A 27,337-nucleotide genomic window follows, 5' to 3' on the forward strand; every position below is an offset into this window, starting at 1 on the left:
TGAGACCGGTTGAGACCATGGAATACAGCGAAAGAGCGACACATGGAAATACGTACGTAGATGGCATAAGCCTCGGACGTGGGAGCATCCGTATCTTTTGGGTAATGGATCGAACGAACTTGTTGAAACGATTCTCTCTCCCTCCACCCTATCCAGTACATTTTAAAAAAAAAAAAAAGGCCCGACATGACACGTTGGGTTTCAGTTGGGAAAGCAGCCGGTTGTTGAAACTCGGGACCCATAAAACATTTGTTAAGAGCCGATTGTTGCTGTGTCCAAAATAAAAACTGGTCCATGCGAGATGTCTTCATCTACGCCAGTCTTTTTTAGCGGGAAAGAAAAAGACCTTGTCGGCGCACGACGGAATTTGAATTTCATCATCTAGCTGCTGAAGAATGACATCAGGGAAAGGGGGGAGGGGTTCCAGTCCTGCCCGACCTTTTGTTACTACAACGAGCTATTGTCAAGTCTTTAGTTCAGCTGTACGAGTTACTAATATTATACTACAATGGACGTTGAAGGTTTAGATAGCTTCCATCCATCCAACTGTCCGTGGGTCCACATCCATCCATCCGCCAAAATGTCCCGGCGGGCTGCCTCTTTCCCATAGCTATTGTGTAAATATATATAACGTATATAACTATATATATATATATATCCATACATAACCATCTGCCGACATGTTCCAGCCCCATTTCTACATGGGCAAACCTCCTTCTCTCTACAATAGAAAAGAATCGCACATTGATAGTAAAGAACGGCACAAAAAGATATTCATTTCTATATCCATCTAAATAGTATTAGTCTTTGTGTGCAACAATGGAGGCTTGAAATGCTCAGATTTGATGGATCGGCCACTCTTGTGATACTTTCCAGTCCCTGTAAACGTGCATTTACCTTGTTTCTATGCGCCGATTTTTTCTTTTCAACTTGACTTGGTTGAGAACAGCAGAGTAAAACATAATCTTTTGAACATACTCTTTCATAAGATGTCTAGGCCTCTTGATACACTGTATACAGTATATGTACCTATGTTGGTAGGGTGGTAGCCATGTTTGAAACAGACTTTGATGTTTCGCCTTTTTTTTTTTAAAAAAAAAAGGGTCTTCTTCAGAAAAAAAAACCTTACAAGTTGTCGAAAAGGCAACCCAACAATTTACCCTTTTTTTTCTTTTTTTCTTTTGTTGCCTTGATTTGTCTTACGCACGTCGTCTTTTTCCTTCTTTGTCTCAGCCGGAAATTTTTGGCGTAAAGACCTTTTTTTTTTTAGAAAAAGTCCATGCTTTTTTAGGTTTTTTTTCTTGGGTTAAATACGGTATGCAAATCGGCTTACGGGACGACAAGATGACTTGTTTGTTCTGTCTCAGCACTAACGTCGTCTTGCGTAGCATTTTCCTTTCCCCTCCTTCATAGATATAGTACTCTTCTTTCTGTTTTTTTTTCTTTTGGGTCAGTTGCTTTTGTGGTTTGTGTTGCGGCATGATCGCGACTCGTTACATGCCTATAGCCCCGACTTTGTTCCTAACCATTGTGTAGGATGGAGGTGAGAAAAAAGGTCTAGTCAACTGAGAATGTCGGCTAGGAGGGAGGAGGGACTTGAGAGAAGATGCACGAGTGCGCCAGAGGTTGTTTAGTGGAAAGAACAATTGATTGGAGACGTAGCAAGAATCAATTTGTCCGCTTTGTGTGTGACGTTTGAGTGAAACCAACCGTTTCGCAGATACGGCAGGCTTAAAAGACAAGATGTGTTTTCTCTCTTTTTCTTTTTCTTTTTTGTCTTTCCTTCTTCGTCTATTTGTCTTGTCTTTCCGTGTTCTTGCTTTGAAAATGACTTACTCTCTCTCTCTTCTTCTCTCGAGAAAAAAATCGATTCATCGATCCTTGTTTTGGTTAAATTTTTGGTCTTGTTTGATTTGAGGCAGAAAAGAGTGGGGGGTCTGGTCTGGTCTGGCCAATGGTAGAAATACAAAGAGACAGAACGATTGGACCACCGTTGAAGAATAGGGATGGAAGCGAACGGAAGCGAGAAAAAGAAACACACGGCATCAAAGGCGCACATAAAGAAACTGTTCTCCATCTGATCAAATATTGATCACGCCAAAGCATTAAAGATTGACGAAAGAAATGTATAACTAAGCCCAGCTACGCAATATGCATCTTATTGTCATAAAGAAACAAAAACAAGGGGGGGGGGGGAAGAAGTCTTATCGGCTTCCGCCATTTCTGATTTAGATTAGACCCGGCGAATAAAATTGGTCTCCATATATATTGATATTGGGTGTTTTTCATCTCGACAAAAGCGGAGATGCCTGCTGGCGGATTGTCACAGGCTTGGCGGCGTGTCTACTTCTTTTGCTCCTTTTCGCGTTTATGAATAAACCCGTCAACACAGGGGGGAATGTAACATGGATGCGGATGAGATATCCATGATCTGGAAACTATATTAATAATTAATATATTGAGTAGCGGATGCATTATGTAGAAGGCAGCGATGTAGACGTCTATAGCAATAAGGGACAACAAAAAAAAGCCGCAGCATACCGAATTTGACTGCACCGGTTGCCTTGTGACCTATCAGAGGCCTACAAGCCCTCAAGGCTTGGGAAATCCAACGGCGAAGAAGAGATAGAAACGTTGGTGGGCCTTCCATAAGCCGCTGTAGCCTACGCGAGGGGTTTAGATAGTTGCCTCTATACGCCAAAGAGCTGTTTGAATCGATAACCAGAAATGAACCCAACGACAGACGAAGAAGAAGAAGAAAAGACTCCCGAACAGAATATATATATATGTGTGTACACCAACCATACAGCCTGCCTGGGTACTGTGTATAGCAACTCGAAAGACGTTCGAAAAAGAGTCTCTCTCTCTTCCACTTATCCATCGATTTATTGATTCGGCTCGGTTCGCCAAGAGCTAGTCCACGCTCTTCTCGTTCGATTACGTACGCGTAGACATACACGGCGAATAGATTGTGCTATATTGTATACCTACGCATCAGAAGTTGATCGTTATTCTTGATTACTCTCTCCTTCTTTTTATCAACTCTCTAATCGATATCGTTTTTTCTGGCTGTACCCAGTTGGCCTCATCGCCTGTTATTATTCAAAAGTAACCCCCCAAAGCAAAAAGCTAATAAAATTTGCTCCTTATCCGATATTGGTCATTCATTCTTATTTTTTCTGGTCCTCTTTCGGAGAGGGTCTGGCTGTCTGCTTCTTGCAGGATTCCTCCGACTGGGCTCCAACTCGAGTGTTTGAGATCACTGTGAATGAAACAAAGTAGCTGATACAGACAAACGTTCTAGACTAGTTTTTGTGCAAACAAGGCGGAGGTAAGAGAAAAAAGGGAGAGCTTGGCACGGAAAAGGAGATGATAGCCGAATGGTCTGCACAAAAGGAAATAGTCGAAAGTATAGACATCATCAATGGGGAAAAAAAAGAAAACAGAATCAGCTGCTGCCTCCCTCCTACTGTGTGCTGGATATAAAAGAAAAGAGAAAAAGTCCGTAACAATTGCAATTGGTCTCGAGTTGATTCTTTCTGGTCACGTCGCCTTGGCCGACCTCTCCTGTGAACCATTCCAAGAAACGTCTCTAGAAAACGGACGAACAAATCAAATCACATTGCCAAGATAAAAACAGAGCAGGAAAAAGTGGTGAACAAAGAAACTAGCACAAACTACAGCACAAGTGGCATACTACACAGCAACCTCGTCGGTTGATATGCTCGGAGCCAGAGGCAGCGATGATTGCCCACCATATCGTTGCCATGTCATGTCAGAAATTCCAATTGGCGACTCCATTTGCGAGCGACTGCTGCAAATTGCAGACTACCCAACTTGTTTCCAAAGTCTTCGTGACACTCCCGCCGTTGTTGTGAAGACAAGCGATGCACACATCAATAGAAAACAAAGTAGAGGGAACCCGATGACTTTTCCGATGGCAGCAAGGACGAGCCTATAAAAAGACGCTGGCGTCGGGACGTTGTCTCGTATTGATCAACTGTTGCTCTTTCTTCTTGTTTGCTTTCCTCTGGCAATCACGAAGAAAACTAGTGTCTTTCACAGTTTGTGTGTCGTGGTTCTCGTGATCATTGCGGTGAATGGGCCGCTCGGCTCTGTCTTGCTCTTAGCAGTTTGTTTACGCCCACGAGAAAATGTCTTAAGCCACAAGAGAATGAGAGGAAAACACAGCGGAAGGAAGACTGAGACTTGGGCTCCTTTGTATTGGCCGAGCTTTACAGACATTCTATTTTCGTTTCCCGCGTATGATTGAGCTCGCGCTGATTGAATCGGTCGTGCGCAGCACATTGGAATGTCTTCCTTCTTCTTCTTGCTTTTTCTCTCCTATTATTTGAAAGGCAACAGGCCTGTCGTATCTTAATCGCGCGCCTGGTTGCTCCAATCCAATCATGTCGTTGCCTACCTCTTGTCTACCACTTTTCCCGCCTCTTATTCAAACGAGATGGGTGCAATTGGTTTGGACCGAATAAGTAACTTTAGATTGGACGTTAATCGCCCAACTTTGTTGTTGGCAACTCGGGCGTGCCATTATAGATCCACGAATAATAATTATCAACATCATAATGGACGTTGGATCGATAGCGCGCAAGAAAAAATTGCTGTCTTTCCTCATTAGCTGACTCTCGTTTTTCCCCCTTTTTCCTATTTCATAGGTGAACTGCTGTGCGAGTCGCTGCTGCTCCTGCTGCTTCTTATTGCTGCCGCCGCTTCTAAATAAGCGCAAGTGGTGGTCGATCGAGCTTCAGTCCACAAGGGTTCATACCCTCGTCGTTTATTGGTGTGCGTGAGCTCAACTGGTCCATCGACCAGTCACCTGCGTGCCCAAGGCTTTGCCGGCCATTGTAAAAAAAAAAAAAAGAGGTAAAACAAAAATGACAATTTTTATGGCTGGGTCATTTCGAATTCGATTTCTTGGAATCTCCGGAAGTCGGAAGATTTATTTATTTATTTTTTTCTCAGTCCCTTGTGGGTGCCTAATCTAAATATGATTTCCCTTTTATTTATACAGGAGGCGTAGCGTGTAGTTGCTGCTGCTGACGTCGCCCAACAGTTAACTTAACGGTTGGACGATGGCCGACCGGCCGCCGTTCGCGCTGTGGTTGCCATCGGTGATTGTGTGCGCCGTAGCCGCTGCCGCCTACTGGAATGCGCTGCAATGCGGTTTCGTCTTCGACGACATCTCGGCCATCAAAGACAACAAGGACTTGAGGCCGCACACGCCCGTCTCCAACCTCTTCTTCAATGATTTCTGGGGCACGCTCATGACCAAGGTAAGAAGAAAAAGAAAAACCCATTTTCGTTTTGTTTTCCTCTCTCTCTCATGCATCTCTTTGTCCCCATCATTTAAATCTTCTGCGCCATTTCAACTCGCCTACTTCTAGGCCTGACCAATGCAACTACGAAATGGGCGATCCCGTTATTCACTCATTATCGATCCGTTTGTAAACAGGACGCCGGGGAACCTATTTGAGGAGAGGGGTGGGGGTTTGGGTTGTGAAGTAGACACTTTTTCTTACTTTCGACTGACGTCTGTGCGGTTGTAGTGCCTGTAGTAGTGGGGCTTTGCTTGCAGTGGTGCGGAAGAAGTTTGGCGGAACTATTTTGATCGCCTCAAAAGCCTCACGTTTCTCTCTTTTCCTGGCTACGGGCGTCTATCGATCGCGTGGGGCAATCGAAAACTCACGGAGCGAAACCGCGTACACAGTGTAATTCACGAGGGAAAAAGGAGAGAGAGAGAGAAATAGCCAAAGAGAGCACTGCTGAGACGGAGAGCGTCTGCCAACCTTTGCTAATTATAAAATACGATTCGGAGAGGGCGTTTCAATTCTTCCTCCTTTTTTCCGCCCTCTTTCTTGTATTTCTCGTAGTACTGTAGTACAGTAGTACAGCAGTAGTAGTTTCTCATTCACGTCTTTTCCTCCCTTTGCACTTGTTTGGATTCACCAGTGCTCTCCCATCCCCCTACTTTCTTTACCCCAATTTTGTGGGATGCCAGACATTGTATTTTGTTGGAATCCTGCGACACAGCGGTCAAGTGCCGGGCGGAAGCCGTGTGGGAAGATGATGAATTGTTCTGCAGCTTTTCCGTCCCCACGTACGGTATGTACTGTACGTAGGTGGGATGTATAGCGCAATGGCAATCGGCCGGAACGACATCCACAACAAGTTTGTTTTTGTTCTTTGTTTTGTTTGTTTTTTTTCCCTGGGAGGTATCTTTCTAAACACAAAGTTGCCATGATCAAAGAAGCGCGATTGCGAGTTTCAAGCGGGGAAAAGGACGCATATCAAAAGCAAAAAGTTTACTCCGCGTCATGGAAAATGGCGATATATACTCAATCCACTTACCTGTTACTCGCACACGAACGACGTAGAGTAGGAAAGGCTATACGTTGGGCTCTCTCAGTTTATTGCGGAAGGAAAAGAAGGGGGAGGGGAAGAGATTAAGATCAAAATCAAACCAAACAAACGTGATATTTTCGTCATGGCAAAGAAAAATCAGAACCTAAAAAAAGAAAAGAAGTGAAGCGCAGCGACCAATCAGCGAACTCGTTTCTGTTGCATTGATCCCCTACGTAGGTTACTGTTTATAGAGGATGTCATTGATCCTAGCTCTCCATCTCCCGGCCATTCTTTACGTATCCATCAAAGAGAAGTTTTTCTTTTCTTCTTTTTTAAAAGAAAAATGGGGGGACACGGAGGACGACAGAGAAAAAGACTTTCAAACTGGAAGGGAACTGTGTGTGTAGGCCTGGAAACGAAAAACAAAACAAGGAAGTAAAATCGAGCGAAAATGGACCGTCGCGTACTAACAAAGTCCCTCGCCATCTATATAAAGTTTCCCATCATCTAGTATTAAAGTGCTAGTGGGCTCAAGAAACGGTCCCGAAGGAACGGCTTCATTACCAAGTCATCGTCGTAGATCGCCAAGTTTCTCATGACTCGCCCTCTTTTGATTCTAATCTCTCGGCTCTCGCCCGGCATCAGTCAACGAGCTGTGGGTGCCGCTCCTGCTGCTTGCCACTTGCCATCATTCCAAATTTCTTCCCACATAAATATTCCATCGCCTTGAAGTAGGAAAGGAAAAAATTAAAAAACAAAAAAAAAAATGGCAGAGCCATCAAGACCGACGCCCTTATTCGTCGGCCCATGATTGACTTTCATTTTTTTTCTGCCGCGACGCAGTGTTGTGCATTATTATATACGGCGCGTGCCTAGAATCATCCGGTTGCTGATAGACTCGCTACTCCGGATGTATACTCGCTCGGTGTTGGCCTACTTTATTACGGCGGCGAACGGGGTCGTGTTGGGAACGGTGGGACCTGTATGCGTGTGTGTGTGTCGAAGAGACCCGAGGGGGGAAAAATACGGAAGGAAAAGTGAGAGGCTTCTATATAATAATGTTGTGCTACAAGGAGGTTCACTCAATAAATACTTGGGCTCTATAAGGTCAGCTGGAGCGACTTTGATAGACGACAGACTTGATTCGAAGGTGGCCCTAGGCGTGGTGGGTGAGGCGCACCGGCCAGCAGCCGCACCCCGTTTTCAAGTGCTTATTGGACGAATGAAACATTTGATTCCATTACGTCCGTCTCATCTGACGGGCGAGCTATTACTGTTATTATCATTATTATCGCGAGGAAGTAGATGATGATGATGACGACTGCCATTACGACTATATAGCAGCCCACTTTTTGTTACTTCTTTTTATGGCACTCTCATTATTCCCGATGATGATGACCAGAGAACCATTTCCTCTTCCCCGGGAAACGGACGGCTTTTTTTTGGTACTTAATCCGATCGGGATTACGGCAGTAGAAAACGAAGCCCTACACAGCAGTGCGCTCGTTGTGTACAGTGTACAGCCCATTCATCTGATTGCTGAATATGGAATTGTAAATAATAAAAATGACTTTCCATCATATTTCCGAGTTGTCGACGTCATTCAAAATTGCTCTATGCCGCCCAATAAAGACAGGATGCAGAGAGTGGTAGCACCTACCTCGTCCAGGAAATGAATAACGCATTAGACTCTACACTTGGTTGATTGATTCCGACACGCAACCTTCTGCCAGAGTGCCAGTGGTGTCTGTGTGCGCTGCACCCACTCACTCTTTTCCCCTTTTGCCTTTTCGATCCATTTCATTCGTCATTCTTTCTCTTCACTCTGGTGTGTGTGTGTGTATATGTGTTATGTTAGACACAATGTAGCGCAAAGAAGACGATGACATGTATAACTGTGTGAAAAGAATGAGGAGGGGGTTAGGGCGAAAGAAAAGAGCACGGACGCCATTCCGTCGCGTTCCCACGCAACCCGTGCGTTTTGCGGAGCCATCCGTGCCGTTATTATCAGACAGGCGGACCACCCGTCATTCTTTATATTCCCGGCGTCGTATTAAAAGAGAAAAGACCCAACACTCCCGTCTCTCTGCCTATAGTAAAACTTTGCTCGTCTCTTTCGTTCTCTCTACCACCACGACCACCACGACCACCACATCATAATATACAACAATGCAAACGTGTCGCCATCGTATGCACGTACAAATAATGACGACACCTTCAGCCCCTGTTTTTCATTCTCTTTCAGCTGCCCCTCTAAAGAAATGAAGGAGGAGGATTCTAATACCTGCAATATATCGCGTGGGGTGAGCTGGGGGGTAGAAAAAGGAGGGGAATATATGTACAGCAGCCATTGTGTGTGTGTGTGTGTGTTATGTATCTACTATGCATATACATGTACTGTATACGTAGGTTTACACAGGGGGGTGTGCGCATGTTGTATAATGTAGGTAGGCTCTACTCCGACACGCCAGTCGTTCGTTTCCGTGTTGGCTCCTCATTGAGCCGACTGGCACATGTCCTGTATGGGCCTTTTCATCAGTCATGCCTTGGCCATCAATAACTTTGTCTTATTATTTCCACACTCGCTCTCTTCCACGTGACGTGTAATTCGACAATAAACGGAGCCGGACAGATGGACGAATACATTTCATATGAGAATCTATTTTTCTTCGGCGGATGAGGTGCAGACACGAGAACGTCCTCGTTTTGATCCCCCCCAACAACTTTGAGAGACTTCCCGTCACATTACGAATTTAGATTTTGTGTTCGATGAATGTATCTATATGAGAACGATGGGGACGTCAGGATGTCTGTCGGTCGCACAATAAAGATACATACTTCAAGGAAGGCAACGGGAATCAAGTTAAAAATAAATGAACCTTGAATTCTCGATGGCTGTGTTCCCACAGAACAGGAGAAGAAGCGTGCTGCTTTTATCTTGCGATTCAAGAGAACGAGCAGCTGCGAAAAGATGAAATCAGTCAATGTGTGGATCCACTATTGGATTATCGTGGACACAGCTTCTTGCGGCGTTAATTATCGAGTGTTCTCGGATGGATCTCGTTGGCTTTTTGCTTTTTTTTTCTCATCCGCGTCGCTCCTTTTCTGCTTTCTTTTGAATTTTCTTCCTTCGATCGTAATGCGACATTATTAACGTGCATCAAGTACATTCGTTTCAACCAGTGGCGATGGGCGCACAATAAATAAAATCCATACGTGGGCGACCCAATGTTTTGGAAAGGTTATCTTTGAATAATGGCCAACTTGTTCGTTTATGTTGTTTATTGCCGAAAGACAATAAGAGAAATATATGTACGTGGCAAGGGCGGCGGGATCGAGGCGAGAGTGGATTTGAAAAGTTTGTCTATTTCGTCTTTCCTTTTTGGCGGCTGGAAATTCTCGGATTCGGTTGTCTGCTTCGATCTGGCCCAAAATGAGATTTCCGCTTGGCCGGCTCGCCCTTTTGCCGCCGCCTGCCACCAACTTGGCCGCTTTACCAAAGGCGGTTTTGACAATAAAAGAAATCGGCGAATCCGTGAACATAGTGGTGCTGCTCGTCGCTTCTGTCTAGCGGAGAAACGAAGCCGGCGCGGGCGAGAGAGAGAAACAGAGAGAATTATAAGAGAAAGAGAAAGTGTGTGTGTGTGTGTGTGTGTGTGTGTGCGTGCGTGCCCGGCTCTCGTTTGTTCTTCTCTTTGGTCCTTTTGTGTGTTGCTGTTCCCCCATTCACGGCGGACATAGTGCGATCGATAATCATCGGAATATAGACTCTGAGATAAGGGCGCCTAAGGAATGATATAGAGGCTACAGAATTATAGAAACAGTCGTGATTTTCCTGGTGAAATGCAAAAGATGGGAACCGTCGCCATCCACTGCTCCGTAGAGCCGTTCGCTTGAAACATAGATGAAGGCTTTCAACAAAACTCCACGCGTCTAACAGAAAGAGAAAGAGAACTACTGAAGAATAGGGACCTATTATTGTCTTATTTCAATTCTGCGTATACCTTTTGGTATAGCCGGCTAATGGGAGTCTACAAAATCTGAGCAGTTAAAGTGGGGTAATCAAGACTTGACGAGTAGTATGGAACAGGCCATTGTTTCTTCGAAACGAATGAAAAGAAGCAGGACTGTAAACTTACAAATGAAAAGCAGTCTTTGCCAAGTGGTATATTGAGATTAGCGCAAAGTTATAATGAGCTAAAGTCAATAAGACGTTGTTTACATTTCGGATGAAAGGACCAAAGGGCGGGATTTCATTTTTCCATTTTTTTTGTTGTTGTTGAAACACGAGCACAAACGGATGCCTTTCAAGTTTACAGAATTTTTTACAGACAACGGGCAATCGCTGACTAGTCGTCTTGCAAGGGGGCAGCGGTAGTGGTTGTGGGTACATTTCTTAGCTCGTTTCAAGGCATTTCTGCGATTATTAGAAACTTTACAAATGCTAGACTTGAGTCTCGAGTCGCGAGGTCCAATTCCTTATTTGCAGCTCAGCAAAGAAAAGCAAATGAAAAACAACTCTTTACTCGGGTTCAGCCAACCTTGCTCCCTCCTCCTCCTGTGCCCTTAAATAGCAACAGAAAAGAGGATTTTAACGGAAAGGTGGTTTATTTCTGGTCCTCTCTGTCAAACCAGCAAAAATTAACTCTTGTGTAGAATAAATAGCGACTTGCTGGGAGAAAAAATGGGGATGACGTCAAATGAAGACCCGGCGCTGAATTGTAACTGCAGCGAAGAAGCCATTAGTTTTTACTCTCGTTGAACTAAAATGGATTTGGCACTAGAAAATAAGGTTTACAGTGCAAGTTCATACGGGGGCTGCGCTATTCAATCCTCTCGCATCAGCCAACCAGCCATTCTTGCGCCCATGTGGGCGAAGACAATTAACGTCGAGCCTCGTCTTCTCTCTTTTTTTCTCCCTTCCCCTGCTTCTCCTTGTTTCCCATATCGTTAACTTTATACACTCTATAGTATATATATGTCTGCACATTTCATCTTGTCGGCCATCATTATCGCTACAAGAGAATTCTCTCTTGTGATGGCCAACCGTCAGGTCTGTTGGTCGTGCGAACTACTACAAAGTCAATGACTTAAACTACTAGACAGTAACTCAATGACGACGGCCTGCTCTTCAGTAGACGTTCCGTTGCTAAATGGATCCCAATTAAGTCCTGAGTGAGTCACCCAAGACATTTGTCCCGTCTTTGTACGTCTGAATTTTCTTTTTTTTTTTTTCAAATTTCGTTTACGTGTGTCTTGCGCCCACTCGTTTCTCTCTCCACCCCGACTGGATGTGATGGATGGAGCGTCTCTTTTCTTTTTTTTTTTTGACAAAAAATAAAATAAGAAAATAACCACACTTCCGTCTTTTTCGTCCCTTTTTGGGGGAGGGATTCGCTTGGCTTCCTCGCTCTTTCGCTCAGCGATGGTTGAAACGACCGGATGATCTTTTAGTCGTCCATTGAATGTCATGTAACTTCGTTATCACTGATTCGATCGATCGATTTAGCCATGGACGAGGCAATCTGTGCGCATGAATGAGCGCTCGAGAGAGAGAGAAGAGGGGCCGTTTTTCATCAATTTTCTTCTTAAACGATGTGCCCAATAGCAACTGATTTCGGGTGCGGGTGGCACATCGTGATGGTTCCCGTGTGCGAATCGAAATATGGGGATGGAGCGGAACACAATAGAACTCTGGAAAGTTAACCCGCCGCCCTTCTCCCGTTCACGGCTCAACGGTCACGCATCTGCAGGAGAGATTTCGACGGGAAGGACGGAAGCAGCGAGTTTATTCTATATTCTATATAAACCCCGTTGTTGTTTCGACGACTATCGCGTAGCACATACAGAAGAGAGACGAGAGAGACGAGAGAGAGAGAGCGAAAGCTGTCACGGTGAAAATGATGGTGGCACTAACAGAATCTCTCCCTTGGATCCATATAAAGTTGGATTTCATCCTCACTCGCCGTGAAATTGCCACCAGGGCGGGGAGTAGGGCAGTTGACGACGGACGTCCGCTTACTTTTGTGTTTCCCTTTTTAATTGGACGCTATCGGCTGCAATGAGATCAGTTAACAATAGCGGCGGGCATTGTACTGTATAAGGTACGTCAATACTACGATGGCAGATACTTCAACTTCCAATTGCATCCGTCACTCCGCGCCCAACCAAACTCTTAATCCGCTTCCGCGCGTTGAGAACCAGAGACGTAATCTACAAGACGACATACTATAACCCAGGTGTCGTGTGTCGCTTTCATTTAACCTTCAATTAAACGGCCGGCATGATGAAATGGTGCCATGCCACACCGCAGGCTCTAAGACAGGCTGCGACCTATAAATTGCCTACCCAAAGGGACTTGCAGTCTTCCCCCTCACAGTTCATTCCGTGTACACTTTTTGTCTGGCATGTTTTTGATAATTGATGAATTAGCTCATCCAAATATTCTAGTCCCCCGTGACTCCCCATCCCCCCCCCCTCATGCGCCTCTCGTCGTCGTACAGCCGTGAATTGCGTTTGTCGAGTGCACTCGGCAAGTTTTCCGTGACTGGCTCGCGCCGTCAAGATCGTCAAAAATTTCATTTTCTTCTCCCTGTTCTTTTGTTCTTTCTCAATCCAACTTTAGAATTATTTTTTTTCTTTTTTTTTAAGCGCTCCCTTGGCCCACAGCTCATTTTTGTAATTTATTCATTAGTCATATTTCCTTCTTTTGTCCCGGCTGAGACAAATTTAATAAAGAAAAATTCAGATGAGAAAACAGAATTTCCTTTTGTTTGTTTTTCTAAGGTATATATAGTGGTCTATATACTACTGTATATAGTGGCAATAACGCCGTTCTTTTACCCCCTGGTTTGTTTGGTGAGCACTTCCATGGGGTCATGCTGGATGATTTCGAATGATACCCTACTTTCCTGTGTCGCCTTTTGTTGTTGTAGGGTCTTCACTTGGAGGATTTAGAGGGAGGAAACAATCGGGAAAATACTATTACATGGACCTTTTGTCCAATCAAGACTGCAGCATTTCAAAGTTAGCCAATTGTTCTTCTTTGTTTTGGGCTCGTCTATTTCTTGTTGTCTGCCATTTATATCAGTTTCGTGACAATTCTCTCTTTGACGCGTACTTTTCCCCTCTCATCATCATCTTTTCTTATTTCCAATTTTCCTCCCAGTTGCTCAAGAGGACTCTCTCCTCCGATCCCGCCCCTTATGCTATACAAACACGAGCATCTCTTTTCTCCGTTTCTCTCGCTTGCCATTGATTCATTTCTCAATCCATCTCGACACGACGCGTTGTTTGTGCACGCCAGTCTTTTATGCTCTTACAGCCCCAGATATGGTCTGACAATAAGGGCCGGCGGCCCCCTCTCTAGCCCATGTACAGAGAGGGATAATGGGGCCCGGATATATCTGGTCCCTCTGGCTCACTTTGGCTCCGACTTTGAAATTCCTTGTTTAAATTCTCCTCCCGTTTAGCTTATTCGATTGCTTTCAATGCAGCAGCTTGGACTTGGTCTCTGCGTAAAGTAGATTTTATTCCTATAGATCCGCCTGCCTTGCCCACCGCATGTCCGCCCGACGCTATACCCAATTCGATTGGACATTCTTTCAGGCCGCGTAATGCCCTCGAACATGTCTTAATAATACAATGCGTTCCTTTCGTCTTGATTTGCTCTCATCTGGCCAACATCAAAAGGATTGGCTTCATCTGTCGCAGACGTTGATTGTCAATCACGACGCCGTCCTCTTTCGCATTGTAAATGGCACGTATGCGCGTTCGAGCGTCCACGTCCCTATAGTTCCACAATGATGACACCGCTGCTGCTAGATTGGGATGTGTATCTATAGCGGACGGCCACGGATCCTACCCGGAATGCGACCGAAACAAGATTGAATTGTTGGCCGCCGCTGCCTCCATTTCTTTTCCCTATTCGATGATAAGGCGTTTGACTTGACAAGATGGCACTGCTGAAGCTTCTCCGTCTCTCCCCGCTTTTCTCGGTATTAATATGATCGCGATAAAATTGCAGAAGGAAACATGGCGTATCACGCGCCAGTAGGCCAGCTGTATTGCATACTGCAAGGGCCTCTCTATAAGATGTAGGGAAAACAGGCTGACTGCCGTAATATCAATAGATGCAATCTGTTCTTCTCCCGCTCCGCCCGACTGCCCCTATTATATTAGTCTCTAACTCCTGCTGCCTGCCCATATTAGTCCCCATTGCGTTCAAGGGAATCGGGACGGACTGCGTAATGTGAAACCCCGAGGAAACGGCAAAGGAATGCTTCGTAAACCTTTTGGCCTTTCAACCGTTTGGAGTTTGGACAAGTCATGCAAAGTATTTCCTCTTTTTTATTATGTTGTTCCCCAAACATCCATGTGGACGCCAAAGTATACAGAGAGATCCCGTGTTTTGAACAGGGATTGAAAAGAAAAAGCAGCCAATTTAGCCCCGAAAAATAAATAAGGGCACATAGGCATAAGCAAGGGCATAAGAGGGTTTCCGTTCGCAACTGAATCCATTCAACGTCAAAAAGAATTGCATTTTTTTTCCCTTGGCCTTTGGATTGTAATACAAGGCCTAAACATCTATACAACTTCCTCATCATGTTTTTCTTTTTTTCTTGGAGGGTCCCCCTTCAATTTGCTCATCAACTGCGGAATACATCAAGTGGAAATAATTTGGGCGTTTGGTCGATTCCGTCGTCAAGCGAAATCGGCGAAAAAGGAACCCATTTTTGTCTTAGACGGTTCGCCCAACAATTGCATTACAGGGACATTACAAACAAGTCGACAAATCTAAAGACAATGTGCGTGTTGGGGTGACGTCGGTTGGTATAATATTAGGTAGGAGGAAGGAAAACGGGTCAGTGCCTTTTGCTGTGTGTCACAGGAGGCCGGGCCAATAACAGTCGACGTCCACAACAAAACCATCCAGTCTTAACGTAGGCCATAACAACCCAGAAAAGGGAAATAGGCGCAGACGATGTCGAAGTAGAGAGGGGAGAAAAAAAAGGAACGAGGGAGAACAACATTCGTTGTGGGTCTTTGTGAGTCACGACTCACGTTGTTCTTTTAGATCCTCCTCCCACATTTTTGCATCGGCCGTTTCTATTGAGAAGAAAAAATTCCCATCTTTCGTTTTGCTTCCTTCTTTCCCTTATTTATTCCGTCACATGTACATAATCCACTGTCGTTTGTCATTTTCTGCTGTTCCTCCGGCCTTCAACAGATATCAAATAATAACAATACGAAAAAAGAAGAAAGAAAAAAAGTCCCGTTTCATTCGCTGTGTGGAGGCAGTCTAATATTCCATCCATTTAGCATGGCAGAATGAATGTCTATCAACCTTATTATTATACAGTACATCCTTCCTTCCATTGCGTAGTGCGCAGCGAACAAAAGCTGGGGCCGGATTATAAGCTTCTGTGTGTGTGTGTGCTCATATTACACATTTTCCTCCTGCTTTTTAATGTCGTTGGAGGGAGCAGAATATAGTATAGAGATGGGACTAGAAAGAGAGACGACATCAAGATACAGTCAAGACCGGGAGGGACTCATCATCACGCTGGCTTGTCTTTGTATAGACTGCCGTGAATACGACCTATAGGCCGCCCCGTCGTATTGTATAAACCCCCCCGGTTCTCGGGAGGAACGTGCTCTGTCTTTCATCAAGTGTACACACACACACACTGTATACACACAGAGAGAGAGAGAGTAGTAATAGTGGCAGCATAGAGGAGTATATACACACTGGAAATGGCGTCGCCTTCCATCTTATTTGGCTCTTCTTCTTTCGGCTCGGTGTATTCCCTTTGGAAATGGGATCGTCGTCTCTTATCTCTCGAGTCGGGCGTTGACGCATGTACTCCGCGGGCGCCTTGGCCGTCTCTTGCGTGTGCAACAGCATTGGAGGGGGAGGCAAGACGGAGTATAGGACGATGGATCGCCACCACTTTGAGCGGAGCTGAATAAATGAGAAGACGCTGTGCGTGCAACATTCCTCATCTCTTTTCTCAAAAAGATTACACTGTCACCGGATAGATATACTGTAGTTCCCCTCGTCATCTCTTCTTTCTCTGCATTACATTTTACAGCGACATGGGAGACTCTTATTGTCTCATCTCATCCAATGTTCAATGACAATGGCCGATTTCATTTGCGGCACATCCAGAGAGGATATGATTAACTGTTGCCCTGTTGCTGCGTGCGCTTCCGGCAAGACGTTCTGTATTGGACGTTGACTGAAATTTGGCACGTACCTCATCACCCGACTCCTCGGGAATTCTTGAATGTTTGGCGTGCACGCCAATCCAAGTTCCATGATTCGGACCCGTTCGCAAAAATCCAATATCAAACGCATTTCATTTCAACTGTTTTCTTTTGTTTTGTTTTTTTCTCCCAGTCAGACTAGCGGGAGTTTCTCATCGTGTCTTGATTTTGGCCCTATACCGGAAAGCCGATGCCAGTCTGAAAAAGCCTATCGTGTGTACAATACCTGTGCGCAATAACTTATTGCGTCCCGTCCCCATTTCTATTCTCACCCCATCAAAAAGGAAAGCAATTTAAAAAGAGACAATCAACTGTGTGCTATTGTCTGTGTTAATCTGATGGACTGGGCCGAAATGGAAGACCGTGACTTTTGTTCACGTTCTACTTGCCTGTAAACTTTCAGTCCCGAGGCTATTGAGTCCGATCCATTTGAAAAGAATCGAGGATATATAGCCGCCATCGTGAATCGCATGTTTCTGTTAATTTTAATTACACGTGCGCGTGCGTGAATCGCGTAGAGGCCTGGTTACAATAGGCGGGTTTTCATTTTTTGGGGCGCTTCTTTTTGACTGTGCCCGCATTTGCAACATTGTTGTTTTGCGGCCTTTGTGGCGGGTCTTTCAAACGGAAGAACGACGTGTCAGCTCCGCGCTTTTGAGAGTTGACGGCTCGGAAAAGATGAGTCGTAGACGGAAATAAATGGCGAAAGAAGACGAGGCATCTCATCAGCGGAGCGGAGCGTCCATCTTTCCCTTTTTCTTTGCGAGGAGCTGGGCAGCGGCAGCCAGCAATCAGCTGCTGCTGTGCTTCTAAAGATCCTTGCAGCCCGCCAACAACTCTGCTGCCTATATACAACGTCCTATATATTCTTCAGCCCGGTCTGCGTATATAATATAGACGTTGGCACTCTTGTTCACACTCTCACATCTACTCACGTAATACGGCATCCTAGTCTCAATTACGATGTCGCCAGTGACGACCAAAAGGAAAAGCTGAGGCCGACGACGACGCTCTGCGTTCATTACTTTCTTCTCTCTCATCTCGTTTTCAGACTAACTCTCTAAACCTTTTTCTCGCTAGAATCATTTCTCTTCTTCTTCTTCTTCTTCTTCTTTTTTCACTTACTCCGCGATGACGGGCGTCTACGCGTGGAGACGGGAAATGTTGCCATGGGGTTTTGTTAACTTCTTCATTGTTGTCGCTTTAACGCAAATCAACCCGCCGCCAAAGTATTATAAAGATAATGTTGCCGTTGTAACACGACCAAACACATTCGACTCTTACGTCTTAAACAAATAAGGGAAATAATTTTTTTTTTCGTGAGAACTAATGTAAAGAATCGGCAGAGAGGTTTTTGTGATCCGGCTTCTTCTTTCAATCTCGACCCGTTCGCCCTTATCAATCCTCCCCCCCTCTCACTCTCACGTGTAATGTTTTATTGAAGAGTTGGTTGGCCGTGACTCTTGTTTCCTTTTCTTGATTCTTTTATCCACTCTTTCTCAGCACACAGAGAAACCCACTGACTGACTGACTTTGTTCTCTTGTTTTTCTCCATTCCGTCTGGGTGTATCGATCCGTGCCAATGCAGGAGCAGAGCCACAAGTCCTACCGGCCGCTAACCGTGTTGACCTTTCGTCTCAACTATCTTCTACACCAGCTGGAGCCTTGGGGATATCACGCCACCAATGTCCTCCTTCACGCCGCCGTCTGCCTCCTCTACTTGCGGTAAGTGCCACCACACACCCATTCGCATACGTGCATACGATTATTGATGTATACAAGCCCCGGCATTCAATTTCCCTTCGAATAGCGGCTTTTTTTCGAATCGTGTTTTCTTTTTTTTGACTTCCTGTCGCACCGCCGTTCGACTTGTCGAATTCCATTATTCATCGATGGAACTTACAAAGGTAAATACGCCCCCCACTCGAAAGAGACAAGTAGGTGGCGGGTCTGAGCTGGACAAGACAAGCCAATTCGATATCACCAAATCCGTCCTAGTAGGCTAGTAGACATCTGTCTATTATTCTTTTCATGGGCCCCGTCGATTGGGGGGGGGGGGGCCATGCTTGACAAGCTGCTGCTGCTGCCCGTTTCGCCCATATCCCGCCCCATCCGACATCGGACAGCGTCAAAGTCGGCACGACAGCCGATTATACGAATGCTATACTATTCTACGTATATTCGCTCCCGTCCGGGTCCCATACTCTCGAGGCTCTTGTGCGCAGCACGGCAATAGTACAATATAGCCCCCGTGTATATCAACTACTCTGAGCTTGAATAACACGGACCAAAAATCCGGCGCCGAGTCGGTGCATTCACGTCGATCAATCGCCCATCGATCGACGACTCTGCTGGTCTCGTCCGCCACCGACATTTTTCGCTCTCTCTCTCTCTCCTTCTCTATTATGTTGTGTGTTTGCCATGACAACCGGGTAGTTTACGGTCGAGAATATATTTATTTAACTGCCTTTGCTCAGTTAATAGGACTTTATAGCCAGGAGAACCGCCGTATAGACACATTCAAGGAAAATCGTAATAGTATAGCCCAATAGAATATAGGGGGGAGGGACGTCGAGAGAAACTATCAATTCGAGTTGAGAATACCGCCGTGTATTTTTATATTTATGACTACCGGGGTCGTCAGTTGACTGACAGGATCGACTCGTCGCTAACTCGACCTCCGTGCTTTCGCTTCATTGTACAAGAATAATGAGCTTTTCTTGTGTTGTCTATCCAGTAGCCTCTTTTTTTCCTTTCTTTTTTCTTTTCTTATTGTTTAAGACTTTTTTCGCCTATGCCCGTTACGTATTGTTGTGATGTACCGCTGCCAAGTCGCCCCGAATGAGATTCCGGCCGTTCGCAGCTTAGAAGACAGCGTAAGTCTGTCGATGTTTTTTGATTACCTTTTTGAATTCTTCACCGAGTCCTTGTCAATGCTCCCCGCGGAATACACGACGCAAACTGTCTAACGAAAACGATCGAGGGGAAAGATCGAATGCGATGGAAAGATACATCTACTATGTAATGTAACGTAAGAAAAAGGCCGCAGTCCCTGTAGATCTATCCCTGCTCTCCCTCTCCATATATCGTCGATTGGCTACGAGCTGTCGGATAGAAGTGGTCGAAATGGCCGACCGAAAACGGCAGCTAGGGGGCCATTCCTTTCTAACCGCCTCGGATCCATGTCACATTCAAGATAAGATACCGTACGAATTCTATTGTTCTATAGAGACGACGGCCGACTACCGAATAGCCGTACGTATATACTTTATCCACCACGGGAATGTTTGACGGGATTCTTTTTCTCTTTCTCTCTGCCTTTTTTGTTGTTTTTGTTGTTGTTATGACGTTCACTCGATTTCTCCTTTTTTGTGTGTGTGTGCTTGCGGGTGGATCCGGTCCGGAGCTGGACGTTGTTGTTTAGGAGGAAGTCGGGAAGAAGAAGAAGAAGAAGAAGAAGGAGGTGTTTGGCCCAGTGAGCAGGAAAGGCAGTTGCTGCTGTGTATGGAAGCTGTGAGCACTAGCGATGTAATTTGCGGGCAACATCTGGAACAGTGGGGAAGGAATGATCCATTGGGGACGGACGCCGTTCTCTTCTTCTTCTTCTACTTCTTCTTCTTTATCCCGTCTGCAAGAATATTACAGCGGGCTGACCAATCTTTAATATAACGAAATCCTCCAAGTTCTAGACGATGCTTCCATGTCGAGCGAGTCCCAGTCCCTCCTAGCCATTCCCGTCATTTCTTTTATTTCCGTTGTACGGAACGACGCCAGGGGGTTACGTTCCGGGCCACTTCTCTCCAGCTCTCCAGGCTCAACCGAGTTTGCCTTTGCTTGCACCGCGCTCAGCCAGATTTCTGTTTTCCATTCTCCTTCCGTTCTTTTCTTGTTCAGCATTCCCCCTTTTTTTTCTTTTAAAAATCAGAAGGGTGTCTGTCTATGTGAAAAGAAAAGGGGAATTATGTTTCGTTCGTTAGAGAGAGAGAGAGAGAATGAGAAAGACGGTCTAACACTATGAAATCAAACAAAGTACTCCTTGATTTCTAGGCAGTTTCTTGCATTTTTGAACGTTAGTCTCTAATCTCTTTTTTTAGCTTGTACCGACTGTCAAGTACGGCCTGCCTGGAACTGATTATTCCGACGTCATTTGATCAAAAGCCGTTTCTCTTTTTTGTTTACCATTCTTCCTTGTATCGTCGCCATAAATATGGACGTTGTTATTCTAACGACGACGACGACACCATCGTTGACGTTTATTTCCATCTCGGCCCTCGTCCTTATCTCGGACTCGGTTTTTTTCTTCCTTTTTTGGTCATTTGACACTGGATCTCTCGTCGTAGGCAGCAGAAGAAGCCATGTACATAACCCACCACCACTCAAGATGGATGGCTACGTGCAAAAAAGTGGAGAAAAAAAAAAAAACAAAACAAAAAAAAAAAAACAAAAAAAAAAATGCAAGAAGAACGGCCGTAGATACAAAGAGACACAAAGAAATGAGAGATGGGGGGTCCGTCCAGAGAGAGAGAGAGAGAGAGGAAAAAAGAATATACCAAACGCATCAAAAGAAAGAGAAAGAAAAACACAGAGAGCAGTGGAAAAAGAAATGTATTGATCGTTTTCTTGTATACTCTCCATATCCGGCTGCTTCTGACGGCCACGCGCGTGCTGCCGCCTTGCACAACGCGCGTAGCACGGAAGGGCGTGCCCGACACTCGGCCACATTGTTGTTCCGTCCCCCTCCCTCCCGTCTTGTGTACTCTTTATACCCCTACGTCGATGTTATGTATGCGTATGTATCTAAACAGTGGGTACTAGCTGTGCCCCCAGTTCTAACTTTTAACCAAATGGACCCTCGTTCATCAAACGGCATTGTCATCGCTGTTGCGTCACACGCCCGTAATCGTCAAATTAAAAAGTCAACATTCTACTATTATTACCATATTCTCCTCTTTCATTCAATACGTTTCAAGCCGTTCCGAGATCGAGGCCCGTCCGTCTTGTCCCGGGCTGTCTCCTGAAAAGTTTGTGATTCAATTTCTTGCGGTCCCTTCATTGTGACTGCAATGGACTGCGTGACACGGACAACCGGAAGTCCGGTTGCTATAAAAGATTCACCGGATCTGTGGACATCGAGACGGCCTTTCCATGACGAGTTATTCCCAGCGATTGAATGAACTCGGAAAAGGGAATAATGGAATCGCTCCGAACGGAGTGGTTAAAGTTTCCCCCTGCAAAATAAAAAAGAGAGAAGGAAAATGCATTTACGTGGAATTTGAGAGAATAGATTATTAGGGGCAGTCTGAGAGAGAACTGGTCGACGCTGCTGACACAATAAATCCTTTGAAGTCTTCTTCTTCTATATGGGTCTCTTTTTTTTCCTTTTAAAACAATTTCTGCGGGGAGTTTCGGCCATCTGGCAAACAGTGATTTACATTGGAAGGCACTTGGCCATTCACCTCAATCGCGGCGGGTAAAAAGAAAGAAAAAGAGAACAAGGGGATTTCGGATAGGCGTGTGTGTACGCAACGACGACACGACCGAGCAGAGAGAAACGTTTGCAAGTGTGGGGGGGGGCATACCGCTAACACGATCTCGTGCAACAGTGAGCCGCACACACTAGCAGCTACTATATATACTGGCGTCTCTTGATTCGCTCACAGAATGAAGATTGGGGGAAAGGGCCAGTGCCAGTGTAGACGAATAATGAATTCTATTGATTTCTCTCCTCTCTCTCTCGTTCTAGCTAGCTCTGCTAGCTGCTCTAATTTCCCATCTTTTTCTCTCTCCTCCGTCTCTCTCTCTCTTTCTCTCTGTCTAACCTATTACCATGATTGAACCGACATGGCTGCAGAAGCTGCTGCTGTACCAATTATTGATTTATTCGTGGGCTGTCGGTCCTCTCCTCTCCAACAGGCTTGATAGACTTTGTCGCCTGGAAACCTGCAAGACTCACGCTCGATGCTTATCTTCACCTAGGCTATACCTAGCAGCTAGCACACCTAGTAACATATGGGCTCCAGTTAGTAGCTACATAATCCCCTTCTTTGTCAAAGTTAGGTTTCTCTTCATCCAGCCCGCTCTACTTTGCCCGTATTTTTTAATTAAGATTTCACGTTTACCAGCTTTTTCTTTAGTAGTCTATGATTTGCTTCCCTCCCTCCCCCTTCCCTTTTATCGCGGCTGGCCAGTATCTCTCGATGACCAATTCTTTCCGCTTTTCCGTTGCGATTGTCAGCTGCAGATGGAGGAAATATTACATGTGTGGACTAGGGAATAAAGCGCCTTGGATGGCGACCATCCTCACACCGCCTGACAATCTAAAACTATTTTCTCACGATGTGTTTACGGTCTCGCCGTTCCTCTATTCGCACACATACTCACGAGCTGCGTGTTGTAGACTCGACCAAAACGTCAATAATATCATTCCACCACTTTCAAGACGAAAAATAAATTCTTCTAATTTCAGCGCACCTTTTTTGTTTTGTTCAAAATGTCTGAAAAAATAGAGGCGAGAAAACAAGCGATGGGGAACGCCTTCAGATCGTCTAGGGCCGTGTAATCCCGTGCAGCGCTAGAGGCAAATAAAAGTTAAGGCCCGGCCTTTGCTGTGCTCGTCTTTGATGCTGCTCCTGTGTGTAACAAGAACAAGAATGATGTGTGTGGCAAAGAGAAGCAGTCACAAGACGAACCGAGTTGATTGTCAATTAAGAGAGGAGCCAAGTAGTGGGTGGGGCTGAAAAACGCACCACGTCTCTTGATGGCGTTATATGTTCACGCACATGTTGGCCTGTTTGAGCTTGGCCTGTCCGGCCGTTCCACAGGGCCTAAACGACTCACTCTATCCTCCTCTTCTGTACGGCTGTATTGCTATATATATGCGTAGGCAGAGTTTCTAATGCCCGCCGGTGTCCCTTTGCGGAGTCTGTCTATCTGGCGCTCGCCCAGCGGAAATCCATTAGTCCGACGCCGCCTCGAATCGATGCGTTCCACTCGGACCAATGAAAAGTAACAGTCGGGGCCCCGACGGCCACCGACGGCGACGTTATTTTCTACCCGCTGAATCTATGCATGTACATTAAACATTATACACTCGGATATTAGTTTGAATATTACAAATCAGATTTCATTTCTTTTAGCGCTCAGAGGCCAACTGACGAGTCCTTGTACGTACGTAGATGATAACTCGACACGTTAGAAAGTCAAACGCTCTGGTGAATTTTGAATATGTGGTCTGTCACTTTTTAAGGGACACAACGAGATCGGATTAGAGCCAATCCATTATTCAAAAGTGGTAGTGACGAGAGGAGGAGAGTGACGGGCGTCGAGTGACACGCCAGTCGACCTGCTGTATACTATGCTGCGGACATGGTTACACCGGACGTCGTTGATGTAGAGATAATTACGAAAACTCCCACCGTTACTATAGAGTGTTCATTTTCGAGTAGAGGACGCTGCGCAAAGTATATTGTAGCTGCTGGGGTCCTTGCCAACGGGAGAGCGGCGATGGCCTGCCGGTCGATTGAATTTCAGTCGCCAGCATCTAAACGACTTTCCTCCATTCATCCATCTTCATAGCACTATATAGTACACACTATACATACAGGATCGCGTTGGTCCTCGGCCCGTTATTCTCCACCGATTACATCGTCCAAACGCTGCGAGCAACTGCGTAGCATCGCTCTCGGTGCAACACGAGTGGGTTTTCTCATAGAGATGGCGTGAACTCTTGGGCGCAGAGTGTCGCTCCCTCTCTCTCTTTCTCTTTCTCGCCACTCTCATAGCCTACAGTGAGCTGCTGGTCGCCGTACCTCGGCGTGAGTCACTTGGAACCCCACTCGCAGCAAAGTCCATTTCCCTTGGCAATTATTTCAACGACACCCTCGTCGCCAATCTGGCCCTTCTCTCTCTCTCAGCCTTTCTCCATAGCCGCCGGTGATGGAATGAGAACCCACTTAAACGAATTCTGCGCCTTCCCACAGTTCCGACTCGCCGCTCTGCCCCGGTATCTCTTTCCGACCCTTTCTTCGTCCAAGTTATATTCCATCCCGAGCTCTGGATACTGGCGCCCGTCTCCATAGCGGGCTATAGTGACAACCAAATATATCCAATGTCCTCCACGGAGCGTTAGTCCGGGCTGCCAAGTCACTTAAACCCACACAAACACACACAGGACGTGCTATCTAAAAGATGAAACAAGTTATGTGATGGCCAGAGGTCGGGTCGGGTCCCTGATGGGCCACAACCCAAATAGCAACTCGATCGTCGTTGACCCGGCAATGGTCCCCCCCTCCCTCCTCCATGTCTTCCCAATTAACCAGCAAGGCGGTTGCTGGGCCGCCACCCAGCGATGACTTTACAACCCCTGCGACGGGAAATGATTGGCAAACTCTTTCCAGTCTTTTGACGACGACGCCATGGCAACGCCTTTTTGGTAAATTGAGATAAAGAACCTGTTGAAAAGTTTCTTGACTCTTTTTTAAAAAACTTCCCGTCTTCTTTCCCATCAAATACGTAAAGGTCACTCTCTGTTTCTCTCTGCTTTTGAAATTTCAAGTCTAAAAATGGCCCTTGCGTCTGGAGCATCGACGTAACAACTTTTTGATTCGTTAATTTGATGAAAAATTCTGCCATGTAAAGGGTGAATGAAATCAAAGTTTTCTCGTTCAAGAACTTATTAATTTCGCTATACCATTCGAGTCACTTTATATGTAATTATACTGGATTGTGTGGCTTGAGCTGATGGTTTTGACGGTGCAGATTCGTTTTTCTCGATCCTTGCGGATGTCAGAATAGAAGGGGAACCATCTGTCCGAGACAACCGATCTCGTTCCTCATCATCTTTTCTTTTCCACCTGTCTCATCTCTCTCTCTCTCTCTCGACTCTTTAGAACCATCGCCCGGTCGGTTCGCTTCATCCGCCCCCGAACGATCCCCGGATCTCGGAGCTATTCGATTTCTTTTGTTCGCCGGATTGGATTTCATGTCTAATTTAAAAAAAAAAAAGACGGTGGTAGAAAAACGCACTTGTTGAACGGATCAAAGACTTGACGAGAAAACTAGGCAAAGATGAATTCACCTCCGAGTTTTTGAGAAATGGCCGCCGACTAATTCAATTGATTCAACTTTTTTTGGTTCTCGTCACTTGCGACTGAGTGTAAACAAGTTGTCGGTGAAGATGGTGCCGCTGTCGATGACAAGTCGTCCTCATAACTCCATTATATTCACGTCAGTGGCGTTTAGTGAGGACTTGCTAATGACTTTCCGTTTTCTCCCTCCGTTTCCGCTTCTCTCCCTTTCTCCTGTTCTACTTGATGAGAAAAGTTGCCCAGCTCCGACTTGTTGACGCATCTCATAACTTCCTTCCATTGCCGACTGCGCTGTGCTGCACAAGTGCATTGCCGAGATGTGCGCATAACGGCAGCCAGCCAACAGTCACCCAACTTAACGCTGTCGCGTTCTTTTTCGCCCGTTCATTTTCCAGCTCCATGTTGTTGGTTGGCCGCCCCCTCCGTAAAATTTCATTCCCGTTGCTCGTACGCCATCATGTCGTCCTCTCTCTTTAGTTGTTGTGCGACCTTTCTTATCATTCCCCCCCCCCCCCTCCCTCCCTCGCGAGTGCAGCAGCAGTAGTAGGTACACACTGTGCACTTTTTTCTCGTGTCATGGAGCCCTGCTCTATCATTTATGCACTGAAATGCACCTAGGACTTTAGACTCTTTTGGCCATTCTTGCCTGTCGTCGACTTTCGGCGTCTTTTTCCCATCCATGCATATATAGACGTACACGCTGAAAGATTCAGTCGTTTTTTTTTCTTTTCTTTCTGAGAATGCAATAATGCATTTATAATAAAACTGGCAAATCCGCTTTACCGGCTCTATCCTCTGCTGTCGGAGAAGGAAAGAAAAAGAAGAAGAAAAAAATAAGAAAGGCAGAAAAGTCGACGAATAGAAGAGATGGACTCGCTGGAACTATGGGGCACCAGGGGAAAAGTGAGCTGCTGGATGAGATGGAAAAGCATCAATATCAAACTTGCCCGTACCACTAGGGGCGCAAAAATAAAAAAAAAGGCTCTTCTACTAGAGTGTGTAGTATTCATTTTTTTTTTTTCTTCTTTTTCTTCCTTTTTTTCTTACCATATGCGACATGTCGCATTTATATGGCGATATAAGCCGTACGGTACAGAGAAAAAGTCTAAGACGGCGTCGCGTCCTCGTATATTTTCATCATCTCGCAAACTTTGCTTACGTATTGCGTCTAAATCTGATAGCCAAAGTCCTTGCCAACGACACAACTATGTGTGCACTATGTGTCGCTATCCACGTCGAAGATGTCGATCTATTCCAATGAAATTCAGGGCTCGGCTAAGATTGCCGAGAAACATGTTGAGGAATCGGAGACAACACCAATATAGCGCCATCGCCTTTATACACTGTACACACACACACACAAAGAGAGAGAGAGAGAGAGTGAGCATACTGTTAGAGTCTGTATATATGTGTGTGTGTTTGATCATGGATTCCACTGATGCTGTGTCGTCCGGTCCGAGTCCTTCCCCCCAACTCTATACGTATTAGGCCTTTTATTTTATGGTTGCCATGGCTTGGCAATGGCGGAAGGTTGCTGTATAGTATATTCATGAATTCTTGTCACGTGCTTACGATATATGTACACACGGACAGACACACAAATCATAGTGGACAACCTACTG

The 27,337-nt window shown here is 45.5% G+C and overlaps 1 protein-coding gene across 2 annotated transcripts in view; it reads left to right on the plus strand.

Moving 5' to 3' along the window:
- The window catches only part of LOC124328932 (protein O-mannosyl-transferase Tmtc3-like), a 50,196-nt gene that overhangs the window by 5,891 nt on the left and 16,968 nt on the right, over positions 1-27,337 (plus strand). For both annotated transcript variants that reach the window (XM_046787773.1, XM_046787774.1), the window contains exons 2-4: positions 4,674-4,881; positions 5,030-5,291; positions 18,218-18,354. In XM_046787773.1, the coding sequence (XP_046643729.1) occupies positions 5,091-5,291; positions 18,218-18,354 (338 nt within the window). In that variant the 5' untranslated portion in view covers positions 4,674-4,881; positions 5,030-5,090. The remainder of the gene's footprint in view (positions 1-4,673; positions 4,882-5,029; positions 5,292-18,217; positions 18,355-27,337) is intronic.

Source organism: Daphnia pulicaria, chromosome 3 (genome assembly GCF_021234035.1).
Source record: "Daphnia pulicaria isolate SC F1-1A chromosome 3, SC_F0-13Bv2, whole genome shotgun sequence".
Lineage (NCBI taxonomy): Eukaryota > Metazoa > Arthropoda > Branchiopoda > Diplostraca > Daphniidae > Daphnia > Daphnia pulicaria.